Source organism: Myxocyprinus asiaticus, chromosome 29 (genome assembly GCF_019703515.2).
Source record: "Myxocyprinus asiaticus isolate MX2 ecotype Aquarium Trade chromosome 29, UBuf_Myxa_2, whole genome shotgun sequence".
In the NCBI taxonomy this organism is placed as follows: Eukaryota; Metazoa; Chordata; class Actinopteri; order Cypriniformes; family Catostomidae; genus Myxocyprinus; species Myxocyprinus asiaticus.
Window position 1 is genome coordinate 1,936,492 of NC_059372.1, and position 24,825 is coordinate 1,961,316.

The following is a 24,825-nucleotide window of genomic DNA, read 5'->3' on the forward strand; positions in this document are numbered from 1 at the left end:
GAACCCTCAGTTCGAGTGCTCAGTTCTGTACGTGTTTAATGCTTTTTACATCATTTGTGAGATTTTTATTTATTTTAATCTATATTTTGCTGTGCATGTTGTACATTTTTCTCTCTTTTGCGTTTAAATGACCGTGCAAACAGCTTATTATCGACGCACGTCGATTGTTTTGTGACAGACGCTTTAAAATAATTATTTTTAGGAGAAACAAACAGAAATATGCGAGTTGCATGATAAATTTCGGACATATGAGCTCTTTAAATCCAGCGGCTGACTGTAAATGAGTTCAATGAAGGCGATAATACGCTATATTAGGGGAGAATGAGCACTGACAGATGGGTTAAAAGTATTTCCCCTTTAAAAACTAAAAGTATGCACGTTTGTTAGAAAAAAGGCGGGACACTTTGTGAAGTTCTTTCGCTTTGCACTGTCCACAAGCCTTTATTGAACTTTACATTTACCTAGCCGGGTATAATAATACAAGTTTCATATACAAACACTTAAGAAGCAGTGGTCTATTTACACTTTTGTCTGTCTATGGTTAAACTCAAACACTTATAGTTAAGATACTTGTGTTTGTTTTTTTTAGTCCATTCGTCGTTACGTTGTGACCACGTTGTGACCACACTTAACTTACTAAAGGTCGGTGTACTGCGCATGCGCCTTACTTGGATCTCTAAAGAAAAGGTAAACACTATCTACTTTTATTCGACGTTTTACACAGTGGTTTGTACATTTAAATGTACATTTCACAATGGGGTAGTAATGTTTTATGTATTTTTTTTAAACTGTAACCCCCCAATAATCAAAACAAGCAAGTACAAAATAGTGTTTGGTGGCGGCTGACTTAAACAGTCATACACATGCTCAAAGTTGGTTTATTACATAACAGGCATGGCTCCACAGGGGGGCTGGGTGGGCCTGGCACCCCCTTGGCCCACCTTGACCCCCACACCCACCCCTCCAACTGGAGAGTCCAATGGCCCACCTTATCTTAGAGCTGGAGTCAGGCCTGTGACATAATTACATTTAATTAGTATGTATATATAACATAATTACTTAAATGCATTTCATGTTTACATTGGATACAAGTTATTTGCAAGTGTATGGAACCAGATTTTTTATTTATTTTTTTTACTTTAAAGCGATTAGTTCACCCAAAAATATGAATTTAGTCATTGTTTACTCACCCCTGTATTGTTATAATCCTATATGACTTTCTTTATTTTTCTGAACACAAAATCAATGGGGTCCTTTTGAAACGAAATATAAAGAGTTTCCGTTTGAACGCTCCATCTTGCGCGTGCTGTGTAACTATTGTTGCTCATGAACGCGCACAGGAGATCAACGGTCAGTGAATATTTTCTCTAAATAATACATTAGATTTCAGTTTGTTTCTCGACAAATCTTATCGTATGCTTTCATAACAATCATGAGTCTCATGAATAATTTATTAGACTTCTGAATTATACTTTTGTGTTCTTTTGAAGCTTGAAGAGGTGGTCACCATAAACTGCCATTGTATGACATCACTGAGCACAACATTATTTCACAATTTCTCCCTTTGTGTTCAGAAAAAGACAGAAAGTCATATAGGGTTATAACTAGGGCTGAAACGATTAGTCGACATTATCGACAACGTCGACAATAAAAAAATTGTCGTTTGATGTCATTTAACGTAACATGAGATCACATTAAACTCTAATGATGGCACGCAAGAGGAGCACTTCAGCTCACGCCTGACTGACGAGAGGTGATGTAGATCGGAAATTGAGGAAATTATACAAAATTACAAACTAAGAAAAATACAGACGCATTCTCATTGTGGAATAAGCGGAGCCGGAGCTGCCGTTCCGGTTCTGCTTAAAAACTTGTATGTTAGAGCGTCTTTAAAGGAAACACCCACCGTTATATCTTTAATGCATTCTTTATTAAAGTTAAAATAATAAGGAAGCAGGTCATAAATAAGTACAAACTCTAAAACTGCCATTTCTCTGTGCGGTCAGCGCCTCTTCTGTGAGTCGCGTGAAGTCACACGATCAATCTCACCCAGGGAGAGACTGAAACTGCACCCGCTTGTCCCTCGCACGCGCTTGCTGCAGCTAGATTATGACGTGATTGCGCATGACGTAGTGGATCGTGTCATATATGTTGCAGTGTGTATCTTATCGGGAAGAAAATCTGCGATATGCAGCTCTTTTAAGAAGAGTTTTTTTTTTGTTTTTTTGTGAGTTAAAGATGGATTGAAGTGAACAGAAAGATGAGAGAGGATAGTCTTCGCCCCATTATACACCGCAACAAAATACATTTTTGATTTGTTTTTGTTTTGGCTTGTTTTCCAATATAAATATCTAAATCTCCTTTAAAACAACGTACATTTACTTTAGCAGCTATACTGCAGAAGAAAAAACTGTTATCTGAGAATGTTGACTATAATATTAAATATTTTAAAATATCAAAAAATTCTTAAAAGAAGATACATTTACCCGAAAAGCAACATATAAAATATTTAAACTTGCTTTCAGAGAATATATCTTGAATATAAGTATATTTTGACTTTACAGCACTCACAGAAATATAAAAAAAAATTTGTTGTATTCAAAATACACTTACAGAATATTCAAGATACATTCTCTGTCTAAATATCTTATATGTTGCTTCTCAGGTAAATGTATCTTGTTTTAAGGATTTTTACACCATTTTAAATGGAAAACAAGACAAAAACACTTGATAACAATAGGATTTTTTCACAGTGAATTTTTTACTGAATTAAACTTATTTATTTCAGTGAATGTCATTTAGAGGTATTTTAAAAAGATGATTTTGTCCTCTTTATTTTTAGTAAGCACGTTTAATACAACCTTTTAAGTCGGGGCACAAGCTGAATAATCGGTTAAGAACTAACGATTAATCGTTGCAATAATCGCCAAATAGTCGAATAATCGTTCTAATAATCGTTAGATTAGTCGATTATCAAAATAATCGTTAGTTGCAGCCCCAGTTATACCTACACAGGGGTGAGTAAACAAAGACTGACATTTTTGGGTGAACTATCCCTTTAAGGTGCTATGTGCAATCAAACTTGCTTTTTAAAATCTTTAGCAGATGTTAATCAGAATACAATGCTTCCAGATAAAATGCTCTTAAACAGACATCTTGGAGATGTTCGTGTGCTATCTTGGAACATGCTGGTGATGTTGCTGTTCTACCATTTATAAAGCCTGTTATACAGACATATATATAACACATTTATACCATCTCAGAAACAAAGTTGTTTTGTTTAAAATTTGTTCTTGTGTATAATCATATAATAATCTTGTTGAGTTTGATGAACGTCAGTCCATTATAATGATGATGTTTTTGTGTTCAGATGTTCATCATGAGAGAGCAGATGGATGTGATCCACGCTGGAGAACAGCAGATGCTGCAGATACCAGTGAAGATGTGTTCAGTGAAGCTGATGAAGATGAGAGAAGAAATCAAAGTAGAGGAACAACAGAGTGATGATGATGAATTCAAAGAGGAACAACAGAGTGATGACGATGATGATGAAATTGAAGAGAAACAGCAGGATGATGATGATTATGAACCTACAGTAGAGGAACAACAGAGTGATGAAGATGATGATGAAACCACAACAGAGGAAGAACAGAGTGATGATGATGATTTTATTGCTTCAGGTATGTTTCTTTCTGTTGTTCTACGTTTTCTTATCCAGCTGGAACAAATATGATGATGGAGCAATTCGTCCACATGCAACAGTCAGGCTGAAATATACTTTTAGGTTATGAATGCTAAGAATGCATTTGATGGGTTATTGCACAATGGGGATATTTTAACTGTGAGCTGCGTGAGCAGGGTTGGGAACCGAGAATTGACGCAAACCAATACTCTACTGATCACGCCATTTCTCAGTTAATAATACAGTGATTTTCCAGGACTGACCGAGACGCCCTGCTGGAGAAAATGCCCTCCTCACTCCCAGTCTCCAATCGCTGCGAGAACAACCAATGTTTCCTTTCAGTTATTATAACTCACTCCCTTTAGACGTATTGTTTCCACGATTAAAATACTTTGTGAACGTATTAAACTAAAGTGTGCATCTTCGATGACATGAAATGGGGATGAGCTGAAGCAGAAAAAAAACGACTGGAACACGTATCTGTCCTGATGTCCTACACAGATACAGTAACAATAGTATCATCATGGTATTTTGAAGAAAACAATTGTAACCACAAAAATAAACATGGTTACGCTATTAACACCATATTACGGTAGTACCACCATGGTTAACTGCATCAAATCTATGTTTTCCGCCAAAAAAAAAACATGGTTACTACAATATTACTGTTGTAAAACTACTTCTGTGTTCATTTTTTTTTTTATTATTATTTTTTTATTTTCTCTCCAATTTGAATGCCCAATTCCCAGTGTGCTCTAAGTCCTCGTGGTGGTGTAGTGACTCGCCTCAATTCGGGTGGCGGAGGACGAATCTCAGTTGCCTCCGTGTCTGAAACCGTCAATCCGCGCATCTTATCACGTGGCTTGTTGAGCACGTTTTCCGCGGAGACGTAGTGCGTGTGGAGGCTTCACGCTATTCTCCGCGGCATCCACGCACAACGTGCCCCACCGAGTGCGAGAACCACATTATAGCGACCACGAGGAGGTTACCCCATGTGACTCTACCCTCCCTAGCAACCGGGCCAATTTGGTTGCTTAGGAGACCTGGCTGGAGTCACTCAGCACGCCCTGGATTTCCGAATGACAAGCGCTGTGTTCAAAGAATTGTGTGCCAAGGCTGGACCTTTCGGTGGGCTAGTCACATCAAGCTATCGCACACTCAGAACACATGCAAACGATGACGTCAAAGGACGTCATCGTTTTGTGAATAAATTGCTTTCATCACCTTAATGCGCATTTTAACTTATGCGAAACTCTAGAAAATCCACCTCCTCCTAGCGCATTACATTTTAAGCGAATTTAGGAAGTTTATTCGCATATCAAGCGTTTCCATTCAGGATTTCTTATGCGCAGTTTCAAAATGTGCATAAAAATAGTTGGATGGAAACCCACCTACTGATGCTCAAGAAGGCAACACACTACTATATGCATATTATGCTTTATGTAAATACCTGTTGTGTAGATTCTGAAGGGCAGTACTAAATAATAAAAAAGATCTTATCTCTGATATTTGTATAAATTCTGAAAGGGGTGTGAAAACTTATGAGGCAAATTTGTGCACTTATATATATATATATATATTAAACACCCGATTAATGAGCTATCAGCTATCTTTTCTTTGGCTTTCTATCTTGTTTTTGAACAACAATCTAAATCAAGCGATTCTGTGATGTGGCAACTAAAACAGCCATTTGGCTCCTAAATGTTTCAGTTTAGGAGCCAATGGCTCCTTAGTCATTTTTTTAGTCTGAAGCCCTGTTATTAGACAAACGCTGAATCGAACCAGGGTCGAAAAGGCACATTTGCACTGACGTTATACCCCACATCACAGAAGAGACATTTACAATGTAGTTTGTTGTAGATTTTTATTTTGCCAATAGACTATTGGGGGGAACACTTGGGTGAAAACGAATCAATGTTATCGAGCTTTGGGGCAACATCGGTTAATAGCAAATATTAACTACTAATAAAATACTAGACAGATAACAAATAACAAAGCATGTAACCTACAGTTTTGAACTGCATAGCGTTTCTGGTTATTACATGGAGCGTAAAACCAAAATGCATGTATTCCATCATAATTCATGTAATGGTAAATTGCGATTCTTTTAAAAATATTTTACAATATTTCCATTGACGCTTAACTTTTTCTTTTATTGCCAGGAGAATATAACATATGATACAATGATACACATTTAAATTAATTCGCATTTGATAATCCTGTTTAAAAATAGAAAATATGGTCTAGCCTATTGGCACATTAAAAGAAAGCACAGTTTTAGATTCTTTTTTTGTGGAGGGGATTTTTCTCCCCCTTTTTCTCCCTAATTTGGAATGCCCAATTCCCAATGCACTCTAAGTCCTCGTGGTGGCGTAGTGACTCGCCTCAGTCCGGGTGACGGAGGACGAATCTCAGTTGCCTCCACATCTGAGACCGTCAATCCGCACATCTTATCATGTGGCTTCTTTAGTGTGTTACCACGGAGACATAGTGCGTGTGGAGGCTTCACGCTATTCTCCGCGGCATCTACGCACAACTCACCACGCACCCCACCAAGAGCGAGAACCACATCATAGCGACCACGAGGAGGTTACCCCATGTGATTCTACCCTCCCTAGCAACCGGGCCAATTTGGTTGCTTAGGAGACCTGACTGGAGTCACTCAGCACACCCTGGATTCGAACTCGTGACTCCAGGGATGTCAGCGTTTTTACTCACCCACAGTTTTAGATTCTTGACGGTTTTTGGAAGTAACATTTGTTTGAATATGCTGCCTAAAGATGCTCGCTTTTAACGTCTGTGTATATGTATAAAAAAACCTCTCAAATTATAATTCTCTCTAATGAAGCGTGAATGAATAAATACAAACAAATCACTCTACGATGCATGGGCATCCTCGTGAACACAGAATGGTGCTTGAAAGTAGGGCTGCACAATTAATCGAAAAACTAATCGCGATTACGATTACGGCTGCCTCGATTATGTAATCATGAAAACTGTCGATTACAGCGTTCAATTTAAGTCTGCTCATGTTGCTTCAATGGTTTCTATTTACAACGTGTTTTTGCAGCGGTTGTGTATTCTAACCAATCACTAACATGTCTGTTGAGCAATGAAATGGCAATGGCCAATCAGAGCCGCTTAAATTAATCCTCCGTCCTATCAGTAATGACAGCTGATCCTAATGCGCAGGTTTTAAACCATCTGAATGCCCAGATGCTTACTTTATGTTCTAGCTCTGTTCCTGGTGGCACATGAAAATGAATACTGAAGAAACATCACCTGACACTCGAAAAGAAACTGTAGAACAAGAGTGAAAAGCACTTTGGAATTATTTTGTATTCATTGCATATTGCGCCGCTCGCTTTGAACGTAGATGTTAAATACACTGCAGATGAGCAACACGACAAAACTGAAACGCTCCTGTTCTAATCAAGGCATAGACGCGGTGTAAATAATAGATTTATTATGCTGATTAGACAGCTTTGTTTTTAATGAGAGCATTCGCGAGAGTGCAAAACGTCATTGAGTTTGCATCGTAATGCAGGTCTGAAACCTGCAGTGAGTGACAGCAGTCATTGTAATGGGAGAGTTTGTCACGTTGCTCGATTTCTGTGTACAATTTATTAAAAATCTAATAACAGTTTTGTTTTGTCATGTTAGTAAGTAGGCCAATGTGAATTTGATTTGTATAAAATAGCAATAAAGTAATTCAGCTTAACTGTTCTAAGTGTGTTTTGGAGGTGTAGCCAACATACAGAATATGGCATGAATAGCATATTTCAGGAATCACCGTCATTGTTATCACGTCTGCTGTAATAAGACCCATTTGCCACGCAGCTGGTACAGTGCATCCGGAAAGTATTCACAGCGCTTCACTTTTTCCACATTTTGTTATGTTACAGCCTTATTCCAAAATGGATTAAATTCATTATTTTCCTCAAAATTCTACAAACAATACCCCATAATGACAACGTGAAAGAAGTTTGTTTGAAATCTTTGCAAATTTATTAAAAATAAAAAACGAAAAAAATCACATGTTCATAATTATTCACAGCCTTTGCTCAATACTTTGTTGAAGCACCTTTGGCACCAATTACAGCCTCAAGTCTTTTTGAGTATGATGCTACAAGCTTGGCACACCTATTTTTGGGCAGTTTCTCCCATTCTTCTTTGCAGGACCTCTCAAGCTCCATCAGGTTGGATGGGGAGCATCGGTGCACAGCCATTTTCAGATCTCTCCAGAGATGTTCAATAGGGTTCAAGTCTGGGCTCTGGCTGGGCCACTCAAGGACATTCACAGAGTTGTCCTGGAGCCACTCCTTGGTTATCTTGGCTGTGTGCTTAGGGTCGTTGTCCTGTTGGAAGATGAACCGTCACCCCAGTCTGAGGTCCAGAGCGCTCTGGAGCAGGTTTTCATCAAGGATGTCTCTGTACATTGCTGCAGTCATCTTTCCCTCGATTCTGACTAGTCTCCCAGTTCCTGCCGCTGAAAAACATCCCCACAGCATGATGCTGCCACCACCATGCTTCACTGTAGGGATGGTATTGGCCAGGTGATGAGTGGTGCCTGGTTTCCTCCAGACATGACGCTTGCCATTCAGGCCAAAGAGTTCAATCTTTGTTTCTCATGGTCTGAGAGTCCTTCAGGTGCCTTTTGGCAAACTCCAGGTGGGCTGTTATGTGCCTTTTACTGAGGAGTGGCTTCCGTCTGGCCACTCTACCATACAGGCTTGATTGGTGGAGTGCTGCAGAGATGGTTGTTCTTCTGGAAGGTTCTCCTCTCTCCACAGAGAAACACTGGAGCTCTGTCAGAGTGACCATTGGGTTCTTGGTCACCTCCCTGACTAAGGCCCTTCTCCCCTGATCACTCAGTTTGGCCAGGCGGCCAGCTCTAGGAAAAGTCCTGGTGGCTCCAAACTTCTTCCATTTATGGATGATGGAGGCCACTGTGCTCATTGGGACCTTCAATGCTGCAGAAATTTTTCGGTACCCTTCCCCAGATCTGTGCCTCGATACAATCCTGTCTCGGAGGTCTACAGACAATTCCTTGGACTTCATGGCTTGGTTTGTGCTCTGACATGCACTGTTAACTGTGGGACCTTATATAGACAGGTGTGTGCCTTTCCAAATCATGTCCAATCAACTGAATTTACCACAGGTGGACTCCAGTCAAGTTGTAGAAACATCTCAAGGATGATCAGTGGAAACAGGATGCACCTGAGCTCAATTTTGAGTGTCATGGCAAAGGCTGTGAATACTTATGTACATGTAAGGTTTCAAACAAACTTCTTTCACGTTGTCATTATGGGGTATTGTTTGTAGAATTTTGAGGAAAATAATGAATTTAATCCATTTTGGAATAAGGCTGTAACATAACAAAATGCGGAAAAAGTGAAGCGCTGTGAATACTTTCCGGATGCACTGTATTAGTAGATTTAACATTTTAAATCTACGCAAAAACTCAGATCGCAAATGACTGTTTTTAATTTCCAAAGTGCACCACTGAGGCCAAAAATGATCTAACGATGATCGTACATGAACAAGATCACCACTGACGATCTAACGGGATGAATGGTCCTCTGTCTCACAGCAGTAAGTAACGTGGTCAATTTAAAACGGCTGTTAATACGTTTGAAAATTGAATGTCTTATTATTTACTGTATACGTACTAATCATTTAAGAAGTAATTTAGCAATAATTTAATTTATTTTATACTATAGATATCCATTTAAAATAAGTTGTATTTGGCCTAACATTAACAAACATTATTACAATATTTAATGCTTAATAGATGCTTAAAAGAAACTGGAGCGCAGCTCATAGCCACCATTGAAATCTGCTACTTTGTTTACTTTGTGATGTCACGGTAATTTAATATTTTAATCGACATTAATAATCGCGATTACAATATCAAGGGCAATAATCGACAATTATGATTTTGCTATAATTGTGCAGCCCTACTTGAAAGAGTTTATTATGCGTCACTATTGCGTCATCCTTCCAACAATTCAATGTTGTAGAGTTTTTGCATTTGTTCTTCTGTTTCTGCTAAGGGAATTCAATATATATATATTGTATATTTTGCTAGTGAATTTATGCAACTCATCTATAGGCCAATGAGACTGGGGTAAACCCATCCCTTCAATGGTATAAATATTAGTTCTTACATTATATTGGGGTTTAATTTCAATTTCAGGGTTCAAACAATTTCTTTTTACATTTGTCCCTCTTGAATTGATTTTTGTCAATTTACTTTGTTCATTATAGAGCTGATGGAAGTGAAAGAGGAAAATCAAGAGCTGAATGAAGTGGAGGAGATACATCATGATTTCACAACTGGAGAAAATAGTTTTTCACTAAAAATGCCTCAAATGAGAACAGCCGAAAATTCTTACATCTGCTCTCAGTGTGGAAAAGTTTTAAAAGATAGAAGAAACCTTAATAAGCACATGAGGATTCATAGTGGAGAGAAGCCTCACACGTGCCATCTGTGTGAAAAGAGCTTCACTCGTAAAGAACATCTTACATTGCACACAAGAGTTCACACTGGAGAGAAGCCTTATACGTGCCAACAGTGTGGAAAAGGTTTCAGACGTAAAGATCACCTTAATATGCACGCAAGAGTTCACACAATAAAGAAGCCTTACAGGTGCCATCAGTGTGGAGAAGTTTTCAAACGTAAAGAACACTTTATTCTGCACACAAGAATTCACATAAAGAAGTCTTACACGTGCCAACTGTGTGGAGAAGGTTTTGCATGTAAAGAAAGTCTTAATGTGCACTCAAAAACTCACACTGGAGAGAGGCCTTTCAAGTGCCAGCAGTGTGGAAAAGGTTTCACAGATAAAAGATACCTTAATAAGCACATAAGGAGGCATGCTGGAGAGAAGCCTCACACGTGCCATCTGTGTGAAAAGAGTTTCACGCGTAAAGAACATCTTACTGTGCACACAAGACTTCACACTGGAGAGAAGCCTTATACGTGCCAACAGTGTGGAAAAGGTTTCATAAGTAAAGATCACCTTAATATGCACACAAGGCTTCACACTGGAAAGAGGCCTTACGCATGCCATCAGTGTGGAAAAGGTTTCATAGATAAAGGAAGTCTTAATAGGCACACAAGGATTCATACCGGAGAGAAGCCTCACACGTGCCAACTGTGTGGAAAGAGTTTTGCACGTAAAGAACGTCTTACTGTGCACACAAGAGTTCACACTGGAGAGAAGCCTTATACGTGCCAACAGTGTGGAAAACGTTTCAAACGTAGAGAACACTTTAATCTGCACACAAGATTTCACACGAAGCCAAACATGTGCCAACTCTGTGGAAAAGGTTTCGTATGTGCAGCTAGTCTCGCATATCATCTCCGCTGTCACTCTGGAGAAAGGCCATTTAAATGTGATAAATGTGATAAAACATTTGTTGTGGAATCAGTCCTAAAACAACATCTGAAAACTCACACAGATGAGAAGCCTTACAAGTGTTCTTTTTGTGGAAAGAGTTTTGTACACCTGTCCTATTTTAAACAGCACCAGAAAATACATACTGGTTCTGGGATTAATAAGTGCTTTGAATGTGGGAGGACCTGCACTACAGCCGCTCACTTGAAAGAGCACCAAAGAATCCATACTGGAGAGAAACCTTTTATGTGCTCGTACTGTGGAAAGACTTTCACTCGGCCAGAGCACCTGAAAAAACATGAGAGAATCCACACTGGAGAGAAACCTTACAAGTGCTCACACTGTGGAAAGAGTTTCACTCTGTCACAAAACATGAAAGCACATGAGAGAATTCATACTGGAGAGAAACCATACCACTGCTCTTCATGTGGAAAAGGTTTCAACCGATCAGGTCATCTACAGCAACATGTAAAAAGCAATTGCCCAAGTATTCACAATGAGCAAGAATCATCTTCAGATCCAACGATGTCAAGTAAATAGTTTGAAATTCAGATAAACCCAAAGAAGGAATTTCTCCCAAAAGGGCAGCATCATATAAAGGCTCGGGTATACTTTGTTTTTTTGTGTTCCGGATCACCTTGCACACGGTTGAGCCTTTCAAAGTATACTCTTTTTTTTGTTTGTAGTGGTCGACCAATATATCACAGAGGCCGATAAATCGGCCGATATTCTGTCTTTTATAATTATCAGCACTGGCCGATAAATTTTCCCGTTTGCCCGATTTTTTTTTTTTTCTTTTTTTCTTTCTTGAGGGCGCTGAAAATCGTCTGCTTGCATGTGAAGCAACTGAGACATGTAAACGACAAGTCACAGTTCGTTTTGTTGTTACATGCCATCGTGTTACTACAATAATAGACACAACACAGTGTCATTTAAACGGTCTGCATATCAGAGCCGCGGCAGACGCGTTTGAGCTCATAATGTTAAAGTGCTCGCCTGTTTCATTCTCCCTCTCTCTCCTCAACAGTTCCCTGTAACTTTTAACTGTCTTGTCTAATGATTAAAAGGCAAATATCAATAAAACAAATATCATATACCATCTGCAAATATGCACATATCTCGTTTAAACAGATGTAATAAACCAACCTCACAAAACTTCAGCAGATCCAGCATCCTGTGGAACGCTCATTTATTAATCTCTAAAGCATGTATTCTAACAGCCTCTCCTCAACAGTTCCCTGTAAATTATCTAATGATAAAAAGGCAAAAATCAATAAAACTAATATCATATACCGTCTGCAAATATGCACAAATCTCATTTAAACAGATGTAATAAACTAACCTCACAAAACTTCAGCAGATCCAGCATCCTGTGAAGCGTTCATTTATTAACCTCTAAAGCACGTATTCTAACAGCCTCTCCTCAACAGTTCCCTGTATCTTTTCTAATGATAAAAAGACAAAAATCAATAAAATTAATATCATATACCGTCTGCAAATATGCGCATATCTCATTTAAACAGATGTAATAAACTAACCTCACAAAACTTCAGCAGATCCAGCATCCTGTGGAGCACTCATTTATTAACTTCTAAAGCACGTATTCTAACAGTATCTCCTCAACAGTTCGCTGTAACTTTTCTAATGTTAAAAAGGCAAAAATCAATAAAACTAATATCATATACCGTCTGCAAACATGCGCATATCTGGTTTAAACAGATGTAATAAACTAACCTCACAAAACTTCAGCAGATCCAGCATCCTGTGGAGCGCTCATTTATTAACCTCTAAAGCATGTATTCTAACAGCCTCTCCTCAACAGTTCCTTGTAACTTTTCTAATGTTAAAAGGCAAATGTCAATAAAAATGTTATTATATAACGTTTGCATCTCATTTAAAAAGATGTCAGTCACGAACCTCATGAAAAACCAACGTTTTCTTCCCAACGAGCACTCATCCAATATCTTCACCTGAAGCATGTATTCTATCATCCAGAATCAAGAACTTAAGGATCAGGATCAAAAGTTCCTTTGATTCACAAATCATGATGGTCCGTCTGTGACAATCCAAGCAGGTGATCGAGGCCGTTTAAAATGTCAGGGGACTGAGGCTCATGCTGGACCCACATGAGCACGTGAGTGCAACTTCAAGGCTGCGTCCGAAACCAGGAAAATGCTGCCTCTGGAGGCTGTATATGGAGGTACAATGAAAATAGGTGCTTTTCTTAACTTTATTAACTGATTAGGCAGCAAGGTAGCAAGTCTACTTTTTCAGATGCAGCCCAAAGTAAAAGCGTTTCACGTGTGCTATAAGTAAATATCTTATTCAATATGCATTATATGTACAATTGGTTTGATTCTGTATTTTTTTAGAAAATGCGATTGCTAACGTGGACATGCCATCCATGGTTTCTGGACTACTGTGTGTACTGTTATTTCCTTATTTTTATATATTAACAATTTCTTCATGTGCAAATAAATTACTAAAATTTGATGACTAAACAGAAATCTGAAGAAACTGCGAACTACCATTTAAAATACAATATTATTTTTTAGTTTTGTGTGAAATTGAGTAAATATAGTGCTAAATAAGAGTTTGTTATTTTATTTTATTTTTTAGCAGTTTTATGTTTGTTATTTACTATATTAAATTGTGTGATATATCGGCCTATCGGCCAACCTGCTCTCTGGATATCGGCATCGGCTATTAAAAACCCCATATCGGTCGACCACTACTCTTTTGACCTCAAGCAAAGGTCTTAATTCGTAGAATACAATGAGCAAATTTGTTTCATTCAGAGATATGATACTCAACGTAATACGATGTGTAGATCTTTAGATGTTCCTCAAAGAGTGTCATGGCAAGATATAGTGGCTAATCACTAATGGCATCTCTGGGATTGATTCACTTAAACCAGATCCTTCGCGCCATGTGTTAAATCGTCTTCACTGGATGTCTAGAGAGTGTCCAGAATCCATATTTGGATTAAAGCATATTCCCACGTGGCGTGATCAGAGTCGGACTGCGCACGAGGTCTCTCAATGCATATTTGTTTTTTTTTGTTTTTTTTTCAATTATTTGATATAATTCTTTAAGTATTTTTTATATATTTTTTATTTGATGTTTGCATTCAAGTTATTCCATTTTAATGTTCAATAAAACACCTGATTACTTGCTTGTAGAGGTTTTTGGACAATTTGATAAATAAAAGGCCACCATGGTTCCAAATGCTAAAACTTTTGATGGCTTTGTACTATCAACAATTTATTAGTTGGCATGTTGGAAAACAACACCAAAATTAATTTGATGAACATCCATTCTTACTGTCTAAAAGGTATAATATCAAACATGAAAAGTTATTTTGTCAACAATATTGTAGCATGAGTCTCTGAGCATGATCCAAATATATTTTCTTCAAATTTTGAAAGGTTTTCTATAAATTGATACCATGCAATTGACTCTATGCTATTTTGTTTTAGAGTTATAAGCTCTTACTTTGGGGTATTTATCATTTAAGCATGACATCCTTAAAAATGCCTTCAGCTAGTGTTGTCAAAAGTACCAGTACTTCGGTACCAAGTCAATACTATAATAAAAAAGATGTAACGATACTGGTAGTAGTCCTTTTCTGCATATCGCTGCCCCCTTCGGCATATCGCGGCGCCGTTTTGTGGCCCGTTCTGCATAACGCGGCGGCCCATTTCAGCTTATCGCGGCCCATTTGGCCCGTTTCACGGCCGGCCCGCCCAGTTCTCCCGATGACCAGTCCTGATCGGCACCAAAGTGCATCGGCCCACCGGGAAAATGCCCGGTATGCCAGATTACCAATCCAGCCCTGGTACCGACTCTATCTGGTACCAGTGTGCAGTATGACTGACACAAGACAGCTTTAAAATGCTCACAGGCTTATTTTGAACACGTGCTCTGAAATAGAAAATTTATCAGATTAAAATTGTGATGTGCTTGTGTGATTTATTAAACTGCTAACGGTTGCAATCTTATACTTTGAATGTATAAATCCGACTGCTCAAACACTGGAAATGCAACAGACATTGAGAATCATTCACGTTGTGTGAGATGACAGAGCAGAGCACTAATCTACTATGAACCACGCAGCATGTAAACTGCATATTTATATAATTAAATCACAGCATTTGCACTTTAATCTCAACACAACTTTATTTATATAGCATTTAAAACAACAGAGTTGACCAAAGTGCTTCACAGTAGGGGTGGGCGATATGACCAGAATCCCATATCACGATATGAGTAATTTTATATCACGATAACACGATATATTGTAAAAAATAAAATTTGTAACAATCAGTAAAATTTTATTATATATTAAGCCTTGTCACATTGTGTAATTGAATAATCCAGTCAGTGAATTAAATATAATTAATTATAAATGAAAACTACTTCATCTTATATAATTTTCTCTTTATTTTTAACTTGACAAACATAGTCAAAGTAAAAAAAAAGCCACATTTCAGTCTGATGATGTGCACCAATTTTATTTTTATGATTATTGTTATAACTTTCCTCAAGTAACTTCTTCTCAAAGCAATGCAAAAAGTAATATAAATTAAAAAAATTATCCATAAATAAAACACTTAATTAGGCTCTTTGTGTTTTTAGTAATCTCTATAAGAAAATATTGAATATCTGAAGGAATATATGGCTGGTTTATTCCCTGATATCAGACATCATTCGAACAGAATTTCAGAAAGGGGTTTTGATGTGTTACACTTGACATTGAGAGAAACCAGAATGAGTAATGGGTGTGATCTGCACTTTTTCTGTCACAAATGAAGGGACTGGGATGCCTTCAATACTCGTGCACACTAGCGTGTTTCAGACTGCGTGCGCAACACTTGTGCACAGGGATGAATGCCATTGAATTTGCTTTGACGGTGGCTCAAGCGAAATTTCATGCCACAGAAGCGGATTCAGTGTCATATTTTCTCACGTTCTAGACAAGCTTTTCATCTATTGACACATGCAGCTGTCAGTGAAAAACTGTGTTTCATTATTTGTATCAGTCTCATGTGAAGCCCTGACCGCTGATACATACGCACACATACATTGACTTATACAATGTACAAACCTTACAAATCACTGTTTTCTGCTCGGTATCGTTTTCTAAAACCAAACCAGTTCCACACCACGGAGGACACACTTTTTCCTTCATAATCTCCTCTCATTCAGATGCATTTGAGGAACTAGCAGTCACTCCGCCTTCCTCCATTTATCCGACAGAGTGTGTAATGCATATGTGTGTTACTGCGATAGAGACGATAATCCAAAACGTATACCGGTTGGGAAATTTCTACCGGTTTATCATGTCTACCGATAACATTTAAAACATAACATTTCAGAATGACCACATACACCAACACCAGTAATCTAAAATACAAACACTCCAAAACAGTGTCCTACATTTCATTTGTCAGACTCGAAGGCCAGTGTAAAGAGATTTCAGACATGACTTGAAAGTCTTCAGTGATCACACCGAGTGTTGCGAACTGTTTTTCTGGCAAAAAAAGCACGTCATAATAAAAGCATGATTCAAAATAAAAGCTAGATGCCTGAAATTGTGACAGAAATATCTAACAAATGCATAGTAAAATGTGAGTGTGTGTGTGTGCATATGTGTGCGTATGTGTGTGAGCATGCGTGTGTGCGTGTGTGCATGTGTGTGTGGGTGTATGTGTGAGCGTGTGTGTGCGTGTTTATGTGTGAGCGTGTGTGTGTGCGCGTGTGTTTGTGTGTGAGCGTATGTGTGTGCGTGTGTGTGTGTGAGCATGTTTTTGTGTGTGTGAGCATGTGTGTGTGTGTGCATGCATGTGTGTGTGAGCGTGTGTGTGTGTGCATGTATGTGTGTGAGAGTGTGTTTTAGTATTCAAAAGAGAGAAACACAGAAACTGAGAGAGATCGCCTGTGGGATCACCATTTTTGTTGCAGCTCTTGTCAGAAGTAACATGTAGACTAAAATTTTCATGCTGATTAGTATTCATAATCATTTAGTTGCAGTATTGGTCATTATGCCTTTATGTTATGTAGTGTAAGTCAAGGCATGTCTAAAGCCTGGTGTAAGACATGTGAAGCTTTATATAGGTTGTATAGAATGCATTCTAGAGACACGTGATAGGGAAAGGGATTAAATTTAAACATGAGGTATGTGTATGTGTTTCACCCTATGTGGAAACCATCTAAGAATGTACTAATGGAGGGGATTTAAATTTATATATGATGCAAGTATAAATGTTCTACCTTATAAAAGGGTGATTTATGCTCAATGAACAGTATTTATATCCCTGAAAATTGTACCAGGTTTAGAGAACAGGCTGGGAGAGAGAGGTACAATACCAGGCAAGATACTTGTGACACCATTCTTTCCAAACTGAAATTTTACCTTTTCTCTCCTATGTCTGACAACTAAAAGAATTAATACATTTGTTATTACTTGGCAAGTAACTGGTGTTTGGCTTTAACATGTCACAATGGGGAAACAGACATAAATGTAAGTCTTCGTAACATCACTTCAAAATCACCAAGATGTAAGTTTAAGCACTTCGCCCGATGTAAACCTTAACAACTCTTTTCAACCCCACTGAGATGCAGAGTGCGCTGGCACGACGGCTGCATTTTTCACTCGTGAATAAGTGTGATCGTAATGGGTATATGTTAGTGTGTCCACATGTGTGTGAGCTTGAGAGAGGGGTAGGGAGCGTGAGGCTGTTTCCCACAGATATTTCAGATAATATAGAAACTGTTTAGTGTATCTAGCTCTGATACAGCTCAAGCCTTCGTTGATAAACGTCACTTTAGATCTAGCAACGGAGGATGCGCTGCTTTTCGCCATTTGAGTAACAAGGTAGTGTGTGCGCGCGTGTATGTGCGTGAGTGTGTGTAAGTGCGGGTGAGACGAGCGTGAGGGCGCTTTTCAACTGAAATTGAAATACTGTAAATGTAGGATATTGACATTTTGACATTCTTAACTGAATTACTTTAAAAAGTGTGTTTGTTTATATGGTTATTTTGCTGTAGTAGCGTGGGGGGGGGCAAACATGCCCGTGCGGGCCCACCATGGGCAAGTGTGGGTTTACTGTGGAACAGTGTGGGCAGGGCAAACCCACACTAATCCCATGTGGGCCCCATGTGGGTTAGCCCACACGGGGCCCACAGCAGTTTTGCCCTTTGGGCCCCCATGAGGGTTTTCTGTGGGCAACCCCCTGTGTCAACAACACAGGACAGATAAAACTTTGTTTTAAGATTATAGATGCTCTAGGGCAGTGGTTCCCAACCTTTTTTCCTTAAAGATAATATTTGCTGAAAACTCCAAGACTACTTAAAACAGTGATAGTCAGGGATGGAGTGAGGGATGTCGGTGATGGAGATGGATGGAGTGTCCATTTTAAATTAAGAGAGCCTTGGTGAGCAACTGCAGCACCATCCAAGGGAAATAAAGTATTAGCAGCATATTGGAAACATTAAAATGCTGATTTCACTTTGCTGCTATTTAGATATTAAATGCTTACCTCTCAACCATTTCCACATCAAAAACACTGGACGCTCGACGTCCACGAACCGTAGAGAACAGACCTATCTTACTGAGCTGAAGCACCTCTCCAGTTTGCCAGTAGAAAAGATCGGGAAAGAGGTAAGATATTTTAATGTATGAGATTGTAAACAATGAACAAATCTAGTAAAGTCTGTAAAAACCGTGAAGTTTTTTTATACTTAATTTATATTTTAAAAATAAATTTCATTTGATTTTATACTTGATTTACTTATGTTTTAATGAATGTAAATTTATATTACTATTCTAGTCAACACATTTATATATATATATATATATATATATATATATATATATATATATATATATATATATATATATACAGTTGTGCTCAAAAGTTTGCATGCCCTGGCAGAAATTGTGAAAATATGACTGATCATGCAAAAAAAAAAACTGTCTTTTATTTAAGGATAGTGATCATATGAAGCCATTTATTATCACATAGTTGTTTGGCTCCTTTTTAAATCATAATGATAACAGAAATCACCCAAATGGCCCTGATCAAAAGTTTACATACCCTTGAATGTTTGGCCTTATTACAGACACACAAGGTGACACACACAGGTTTAAATGGCAATTAAAGGTTAATTTCCCACACCTGTAGCTTTTTAAATTGCAGTTAGTGCCTGTGTATAAATAGTCAATGAGTTTGTTAGCTCTCACGTGGATGCACTGAGCAGGCTAGATACTGAGCCATGGGGAGCAGAACTGTCAAAAGACCTGCGTAACAAGGTAATGGGACTTTATAAAGATGGAAAAGGATATAAAAAGATATCCAAAGCCTTGAAAACGCCAGTCAGTACTGTTGAATCACTTATTAAGAAGTGGAAAATTCGGGGATCTCTTGATACCAAGCCAAGGTCAGGTAGACCAAGAAAGATTTCAGCCACAACTGCCAGAAGAATTGTTCGGGATACAAAGAAAAACCCACAGGTAACCTCAGGAGAAATACAGGCTGCTCTGGAAAAAGACGGTGTGGTTGTTTCAAGGAGCACAATACTTGATGATCCCTCTCCAAACATAGTGCTTATGGTTGTGACCATAAAGCTCTATTTTGGTCTCGTCACTCCAAATTACAGTGTGCCAGAAGCTGTGAGGCGTGTCAAGGTGTTGTCGGGCATATTGTAACCAGGCTTTTTTGTGGCATTGGCGCAGTAAAGGCTTCTTTCTGGGAACTCAACCATGCAGCTCATTTTTGTTCAAGTATTGTCGTATAGTGCTCCTTGAAACAACCACACCATCTTTTTTCAATAAAGTCTTTTTTTTAAATACACCATCACAATTGTGTATATATATATATAAAAGTCAACACTGCTGCAAAGAGGTTTCTAATACAGCTGCCGAGGGAGCGATTGTAAATTTAACATCTTTCTCTCTTCTGACTGATGTAATCCATCTCTATATATTTTTCCACTTTTGGAAAGTAAACACAATAGTGGATTTTTTTTTTTTGCTGTTGGAGACCACAGCAAATATTAATTTTGCACTGCAATTTACTCCAAAAGCTAAGAAAAAAAATATATTAAATTATATGGCAATTTATTTATTTTTCTGTTTTTATTTCTTACTATGGATGTCCATACAATACAATAAAATAATAGTGATTAATCTTCTGATTTCAGAATAAAACAGAATAATAATCTGAACATATAAAGAGATGAAGGCAGTCAGAAGAGATAAAGATGTCAAATTTACAGCAGTGTTTTTTTTTTTTTTTTTTTTTTTGTAATTTAATACCAGGGTAATATAAGTACAATTATAAATGTACATTTTCTTTAACAATAAAAATATAAAACTTTGCCAGATTTATGTTAACTACGGAAATGCGTCACAGTCTGTGAAAAAGGTCCATTACAAAATATACAGAAGTGGCCACGAGCCAAACTGTCACTCAATGAGTTTGTGAATTTTAATATTGTTAAATCCGTTAAACAGCTGACTGGAAATCTATTGTGCTTTACTGATAATAATTTGTTAGTTTTTAGTTATATCTTTTTAATATTTTGTTTGCTTTAGTAGTTGAGTAATTAACGTTAATGTGTTAGTATTAGTAATAGTTATTAAGTGTTAAGGTTGTATTTGTATATTAGGAAAATATAAACTGACCATCGGTCATTGACCATTACCAGTGGAAAAATTGAAGGTACGTATATATGTCTAATGTTTGTATTATATAAGTCATACTATAAACTCTAAATGTTTGATGAAATTAAATTGGCCTTCACTAGGTTTCATCTTATGAGGTTTGTAACCGTCTTGCGCAGTGGCGGATTTAGGCATGGGTGACATGGGCAGCTGCCCAGGGCAGCATTTTGCCAGTGGGCGACATGGGCAGCCGCACAGGGCGGCATCTTGCCGGTGGCAGCACGAGGTGCCCACACAGACAAGTGGGCGCCCTGAACTCCACATACCACAACTTTGGGGGCATGCTGAAGCGGGTTTCACCCAGGGCGCCATACAAGCTAGAACCACCGCTGGTCTTGCGAAAAGTGTCGTGAGAGTCGCATGCAACATTTATACACTGTTTATCGTGTTTAGTTGGGAGAACCTCAACACCTACTCCCAGCAGTCGCAGTAGAAGGGTTATGTAACTAGACATCATCCATCTTATAATACAATAAACACTAAACTGTAATAATAAAATAAATGCTTATCTCTCAATAATTGTCACATCAAAAACATCAGATGCTACGTGTGTCGTCGTCTGCAGCAGTGAACAGATCAAACGCGCATGTCATCTTACAAATAATTATTTTTTCCTAATAACTACTTTGTCTATCTCTCCATATGTGCCTTTATCTAGGCAATTGCCATTTTATTTACATAAACTATAATCAATCTATATCATATTTAATTTGTTCACAATCTATTTTACATCAGCTACTGCATATAATGTCCCTGTATGAGGTGTAACAATTGATGGTGGGGAATATGTCCATTTTGGCATATTGGAACATTTGCTCCAAACCAAAGAAGGACTGCTGTCACAAACTGACACAGTCACGTTGCAGGTGAACATAGATGGATTGCCATTATTCAAAAGTTCTCCAAGGCAACTTTGGCCAATTTTGGAGAAATTCACTTTTGAAAGGGATCCATTTGTGATAGGTGTTTTTTGTGGAAAGAGCAAACAATGCGATCCTAATCAATACCTGCATGACTTTGTTGAGGAGGTTTCCACTCTGGAACAAGGATTCACTGTAGCTGAGCGGATGTTTCATTTGTCCTTGGATTGCTTCATTTGTGATTCTCCAGTACGGGCATTCATAAAACAAACAAAAGGGCATGGAGGCTATAGCGGATGTGATCGTTGCATTTAGGAGGGATCCTATGTGGGGAGAAAAATGACTTTTCCTGAAACATGTGCTACCCGGAGAACAGATGAGTCATTTGCAGAACTGCGTGATGAAAATCATCACTGAGGTCACTCAGAACTCAGCACATTAAGTTTAGGCATGGTCACACAATTTGTGCTAGACTATATGCATGTTGTTTGCCTAGGTGTCACAAGGAAGATGCTCAAATTTTGGATCAAAGGGGACCTAAAATACAGACTGGGCTCCCTTAAGATCAATGGCAACTCAGAAAAACTTTTAGTGACGTCACAGTACATACTTTGCGATTTTGCACGAAGGCTGAGATCGCTCTCAGAATTAGACTGCTGGAAAGCTACTGAGTTTAGGCAGTTCTTTTGTACACTGGTCCAGTGGTACTGAAAGGAGTCCTCCCAACTCCACTTTATGTTAACTTCCTTGCATTGTCTATCAGCATCTATTTGATGCTTTCTCCAACCCTGTGTGCCCATTACTGCGATTATGCAGATAATCTGGTAAGGTACTTCCTTGAACAGTTCAGGACCTTATGTGGGGCTGAGGAGATTGTGTACAATGTTCACTGTCTGTCATCTGGCAGATGATGTGAGAAGGTTTGGTCCATTAGATCGTGTGTCTGCATTTCCTTTTGAAAACTTCCTGGGCCACCTTAAGAGAAAGGTCAGAAAGTCACAACATATTCTCCAGCAAATAACAAATGTTGTAGGGAGGCAATCCACACAGAAAAAATCAGCTTACCACCCAGATAAACTTAAACTTGGTGGAAAGCACTCAAATGGACCAACAGTGCCAGATGTTGCTTCAGCCACACAATACAAGAGGGCCACACTTGAAAATGTTGTCATATGTGTGATGATTGGTGGACAACTTGGCTTGGTTGAGAACATCTTGCATGACACCACCACAGAGGAAACTTTCATTCTGTTGAGACATTTTTTTAGATTTGGCCCCGCTGTACACAGAACCAATTAATTCACAAGACATTGGCATCCACACAGCTTGTGAGATTGATACAGAGGTCAAAGTGTACAATCTTTCTGATATTGAGACAAAATATTTTCTGCTCCCGCTTGGATTTGAATGGTGAGCAACCCCACTGCTGCATTTGTATTAGAATCTACATTTAAGTACTATATGTATCTGTGTGCCTACCTGTTTGTGACCCTTTCTTCAGGAAGTTGTGTCTGAACAATTGCGCTGGCGTGGCTCTGGCCAGAAGTTGGCCTTTGGGGATATGCTGGTCTGCAGAGCAGTCATAGGTACAGTATGTACATATGCGATAAGACCTTAGAAGGGGAACAAAATCAAAAGTTAGAATTTAATTGTAAAGGCCAGATTAGAGTATTTTTGGCTGTGGCTCAACCAGCTGACACTTGTTTAGTTTTGACCAAAAAACAAGATGAAGTAAACTGAGGTACTACTACGAACTAAAAGTTAGCCAACATATTATAACCAGAGGTTGCATTAACGGAAAAGTGTCCATCATTTAACGAATTTTAAAAACACTGACGGATAATTCAATATGCTTTCCGTCATTTTGACAGAAACAAAATCGTCCCTGATTTCAGTTTTGAAATTTTTGTTAACCAGCATGTTATGTTTTGCCAAGCGTTAAACTAAAAATACGACTGGAAAGTGATATCTAAATTATGGCCTAATAATAATGAAGAACGAAGCATGAATAACATACCATATTTTGCTCGTCAAGACATTTGTTCTGCGCGCACCGCGATTGAAAGGGAGACCCATGTAAGACCTGATGTGAAATGAAATCATCCGCTCCAGATAAACACTTTTGAAATAATTCTGTTAATAATTATTTAAGTAACGTTAACGTCACAGAAATTTGGGCGTAGCCTTTGTGCAATTTTTTTTTTAAAGCAAAACGTAAATTTTCATGGGAATCAATATTAACGGACTAGTTGACCATTATTAGCAGCACTAGTCGACTAGTTTGAGTTCCTCAAAAGATTCTTGGTGCCCTGGGGAACTTCCTGAGGTGTAAATGCCCTAACAAATGTTTTTTACATTTACTTTTCAATTGTTGTTTTCTTTCTCACTTAGATGCTGTGACGAAAAGTAACCGGGCCACCGCATCTGAAGTGCAAGCTGCGATTTAAAATGTGGCTCCGCAATGCTAGAGACAGGGATGAGGGAAGGAGCAAAAGGACCAGAAGATAAATGGCAGAGATCCACTGGTGCCCCTGAGGGGATTGATTTAGTGGTTCTAAGTGGTTATTGTTCTGTTTTATAAAATGCATTTTACTTAGTATTTAACTCATGATCAATTTTGTACTCCATTTTAAATATATATTTTCATCATTTTTTCCTGGCTGTGAATAAATGTACGTTTTTGAAACATATGACTGTTAGTTTATAACTGCTATTTTCAACAGTGCAATTATTCTGCATATGCATTAATAGTAATGTTGTGGTATTCTGCTGGTACAAAGTAAGACCAACTAATTGTATTATTTGTTAAGGACCCACTGAGCACACCCACAGGGCGTACTGTGGCCCAGATACCGTGCCCACAGTATGCCCACACAACCTAGTGTTAAGCAGCGTAGACCCCCAGTGGGGCCCATTGTGAGCCCGCAACATGCCCACAGTATACCCACACTTTGGACCCGCAGTGGGACAGCCCAGGCCCAGCCCAAAGTGTGGGCATACTGTGGGCATGTTGCGGGCCCCACTGGGGGCCCACTCTGATTAGTGTGGGCAGCCCACACTCATCCCACACTTTTGGGCTGGCATACTGTGGGCACGTTGCGGGGCTCACAATGGGCGGCTTTAGTGTGTGAGGGTGCGTGGGTGGGTGTGTTT

The 24,825-nt window shown here is 38.5% G+C and overlaps 1 protein-coding gene across 1 annotated transcript; it reads left to right on the forward strand.

Moving 5' to 3' along the window:
• On the forward strand, positions 1-24,155 carry LOC127419871 (zinc finger protein 883-like). The gene is made up of 5 exons (XM_051661661.1): positions 1-27; positions 590-687; positions 3,371-3,680; positions 9,953-11,617; positions 24,064-24,155. Exons 2-5 carry the CDS (start codon positions 658-660, stop codon positions 24,117-24,119), a joined length of 2,061 nt encoding a protein of 686 aa, XP_051517621.1. The 5' UTR covers positions 1-27; positions 590-657; the 3' UTR covers positions 24,120-24,155.
• The last annotated feature ends 670 nt before the right edge of the window (positions 24,156-24,825 follow it).

What these genes read in the sequence shown, in the direction of transcription:
- LOC127419871 (XM_051661661.1), top strand. Translation starts at nt 658, where the DNA reads ATGCGCCTTACTTGGATCTCTAAAGAAAAG. An exon ending in TGATGATTTTATTGCTTCAG is followed by an intron (nt 3,681 to 9,952) that starts GTATGTTTCTTT and finishes TGTTCATTATAG; the next exon opens with AGCTGATGGAAGTGAAAGAG. An exon ending in TTCAGATCCAACGATGTCAA is followed by an intron (nt 11,618 to 24,063) that starts GTAAATAGTTTG and finishes TTTCTCACTTAG; the next exon opens with ATGCTGTGACGAAAAGTAAC.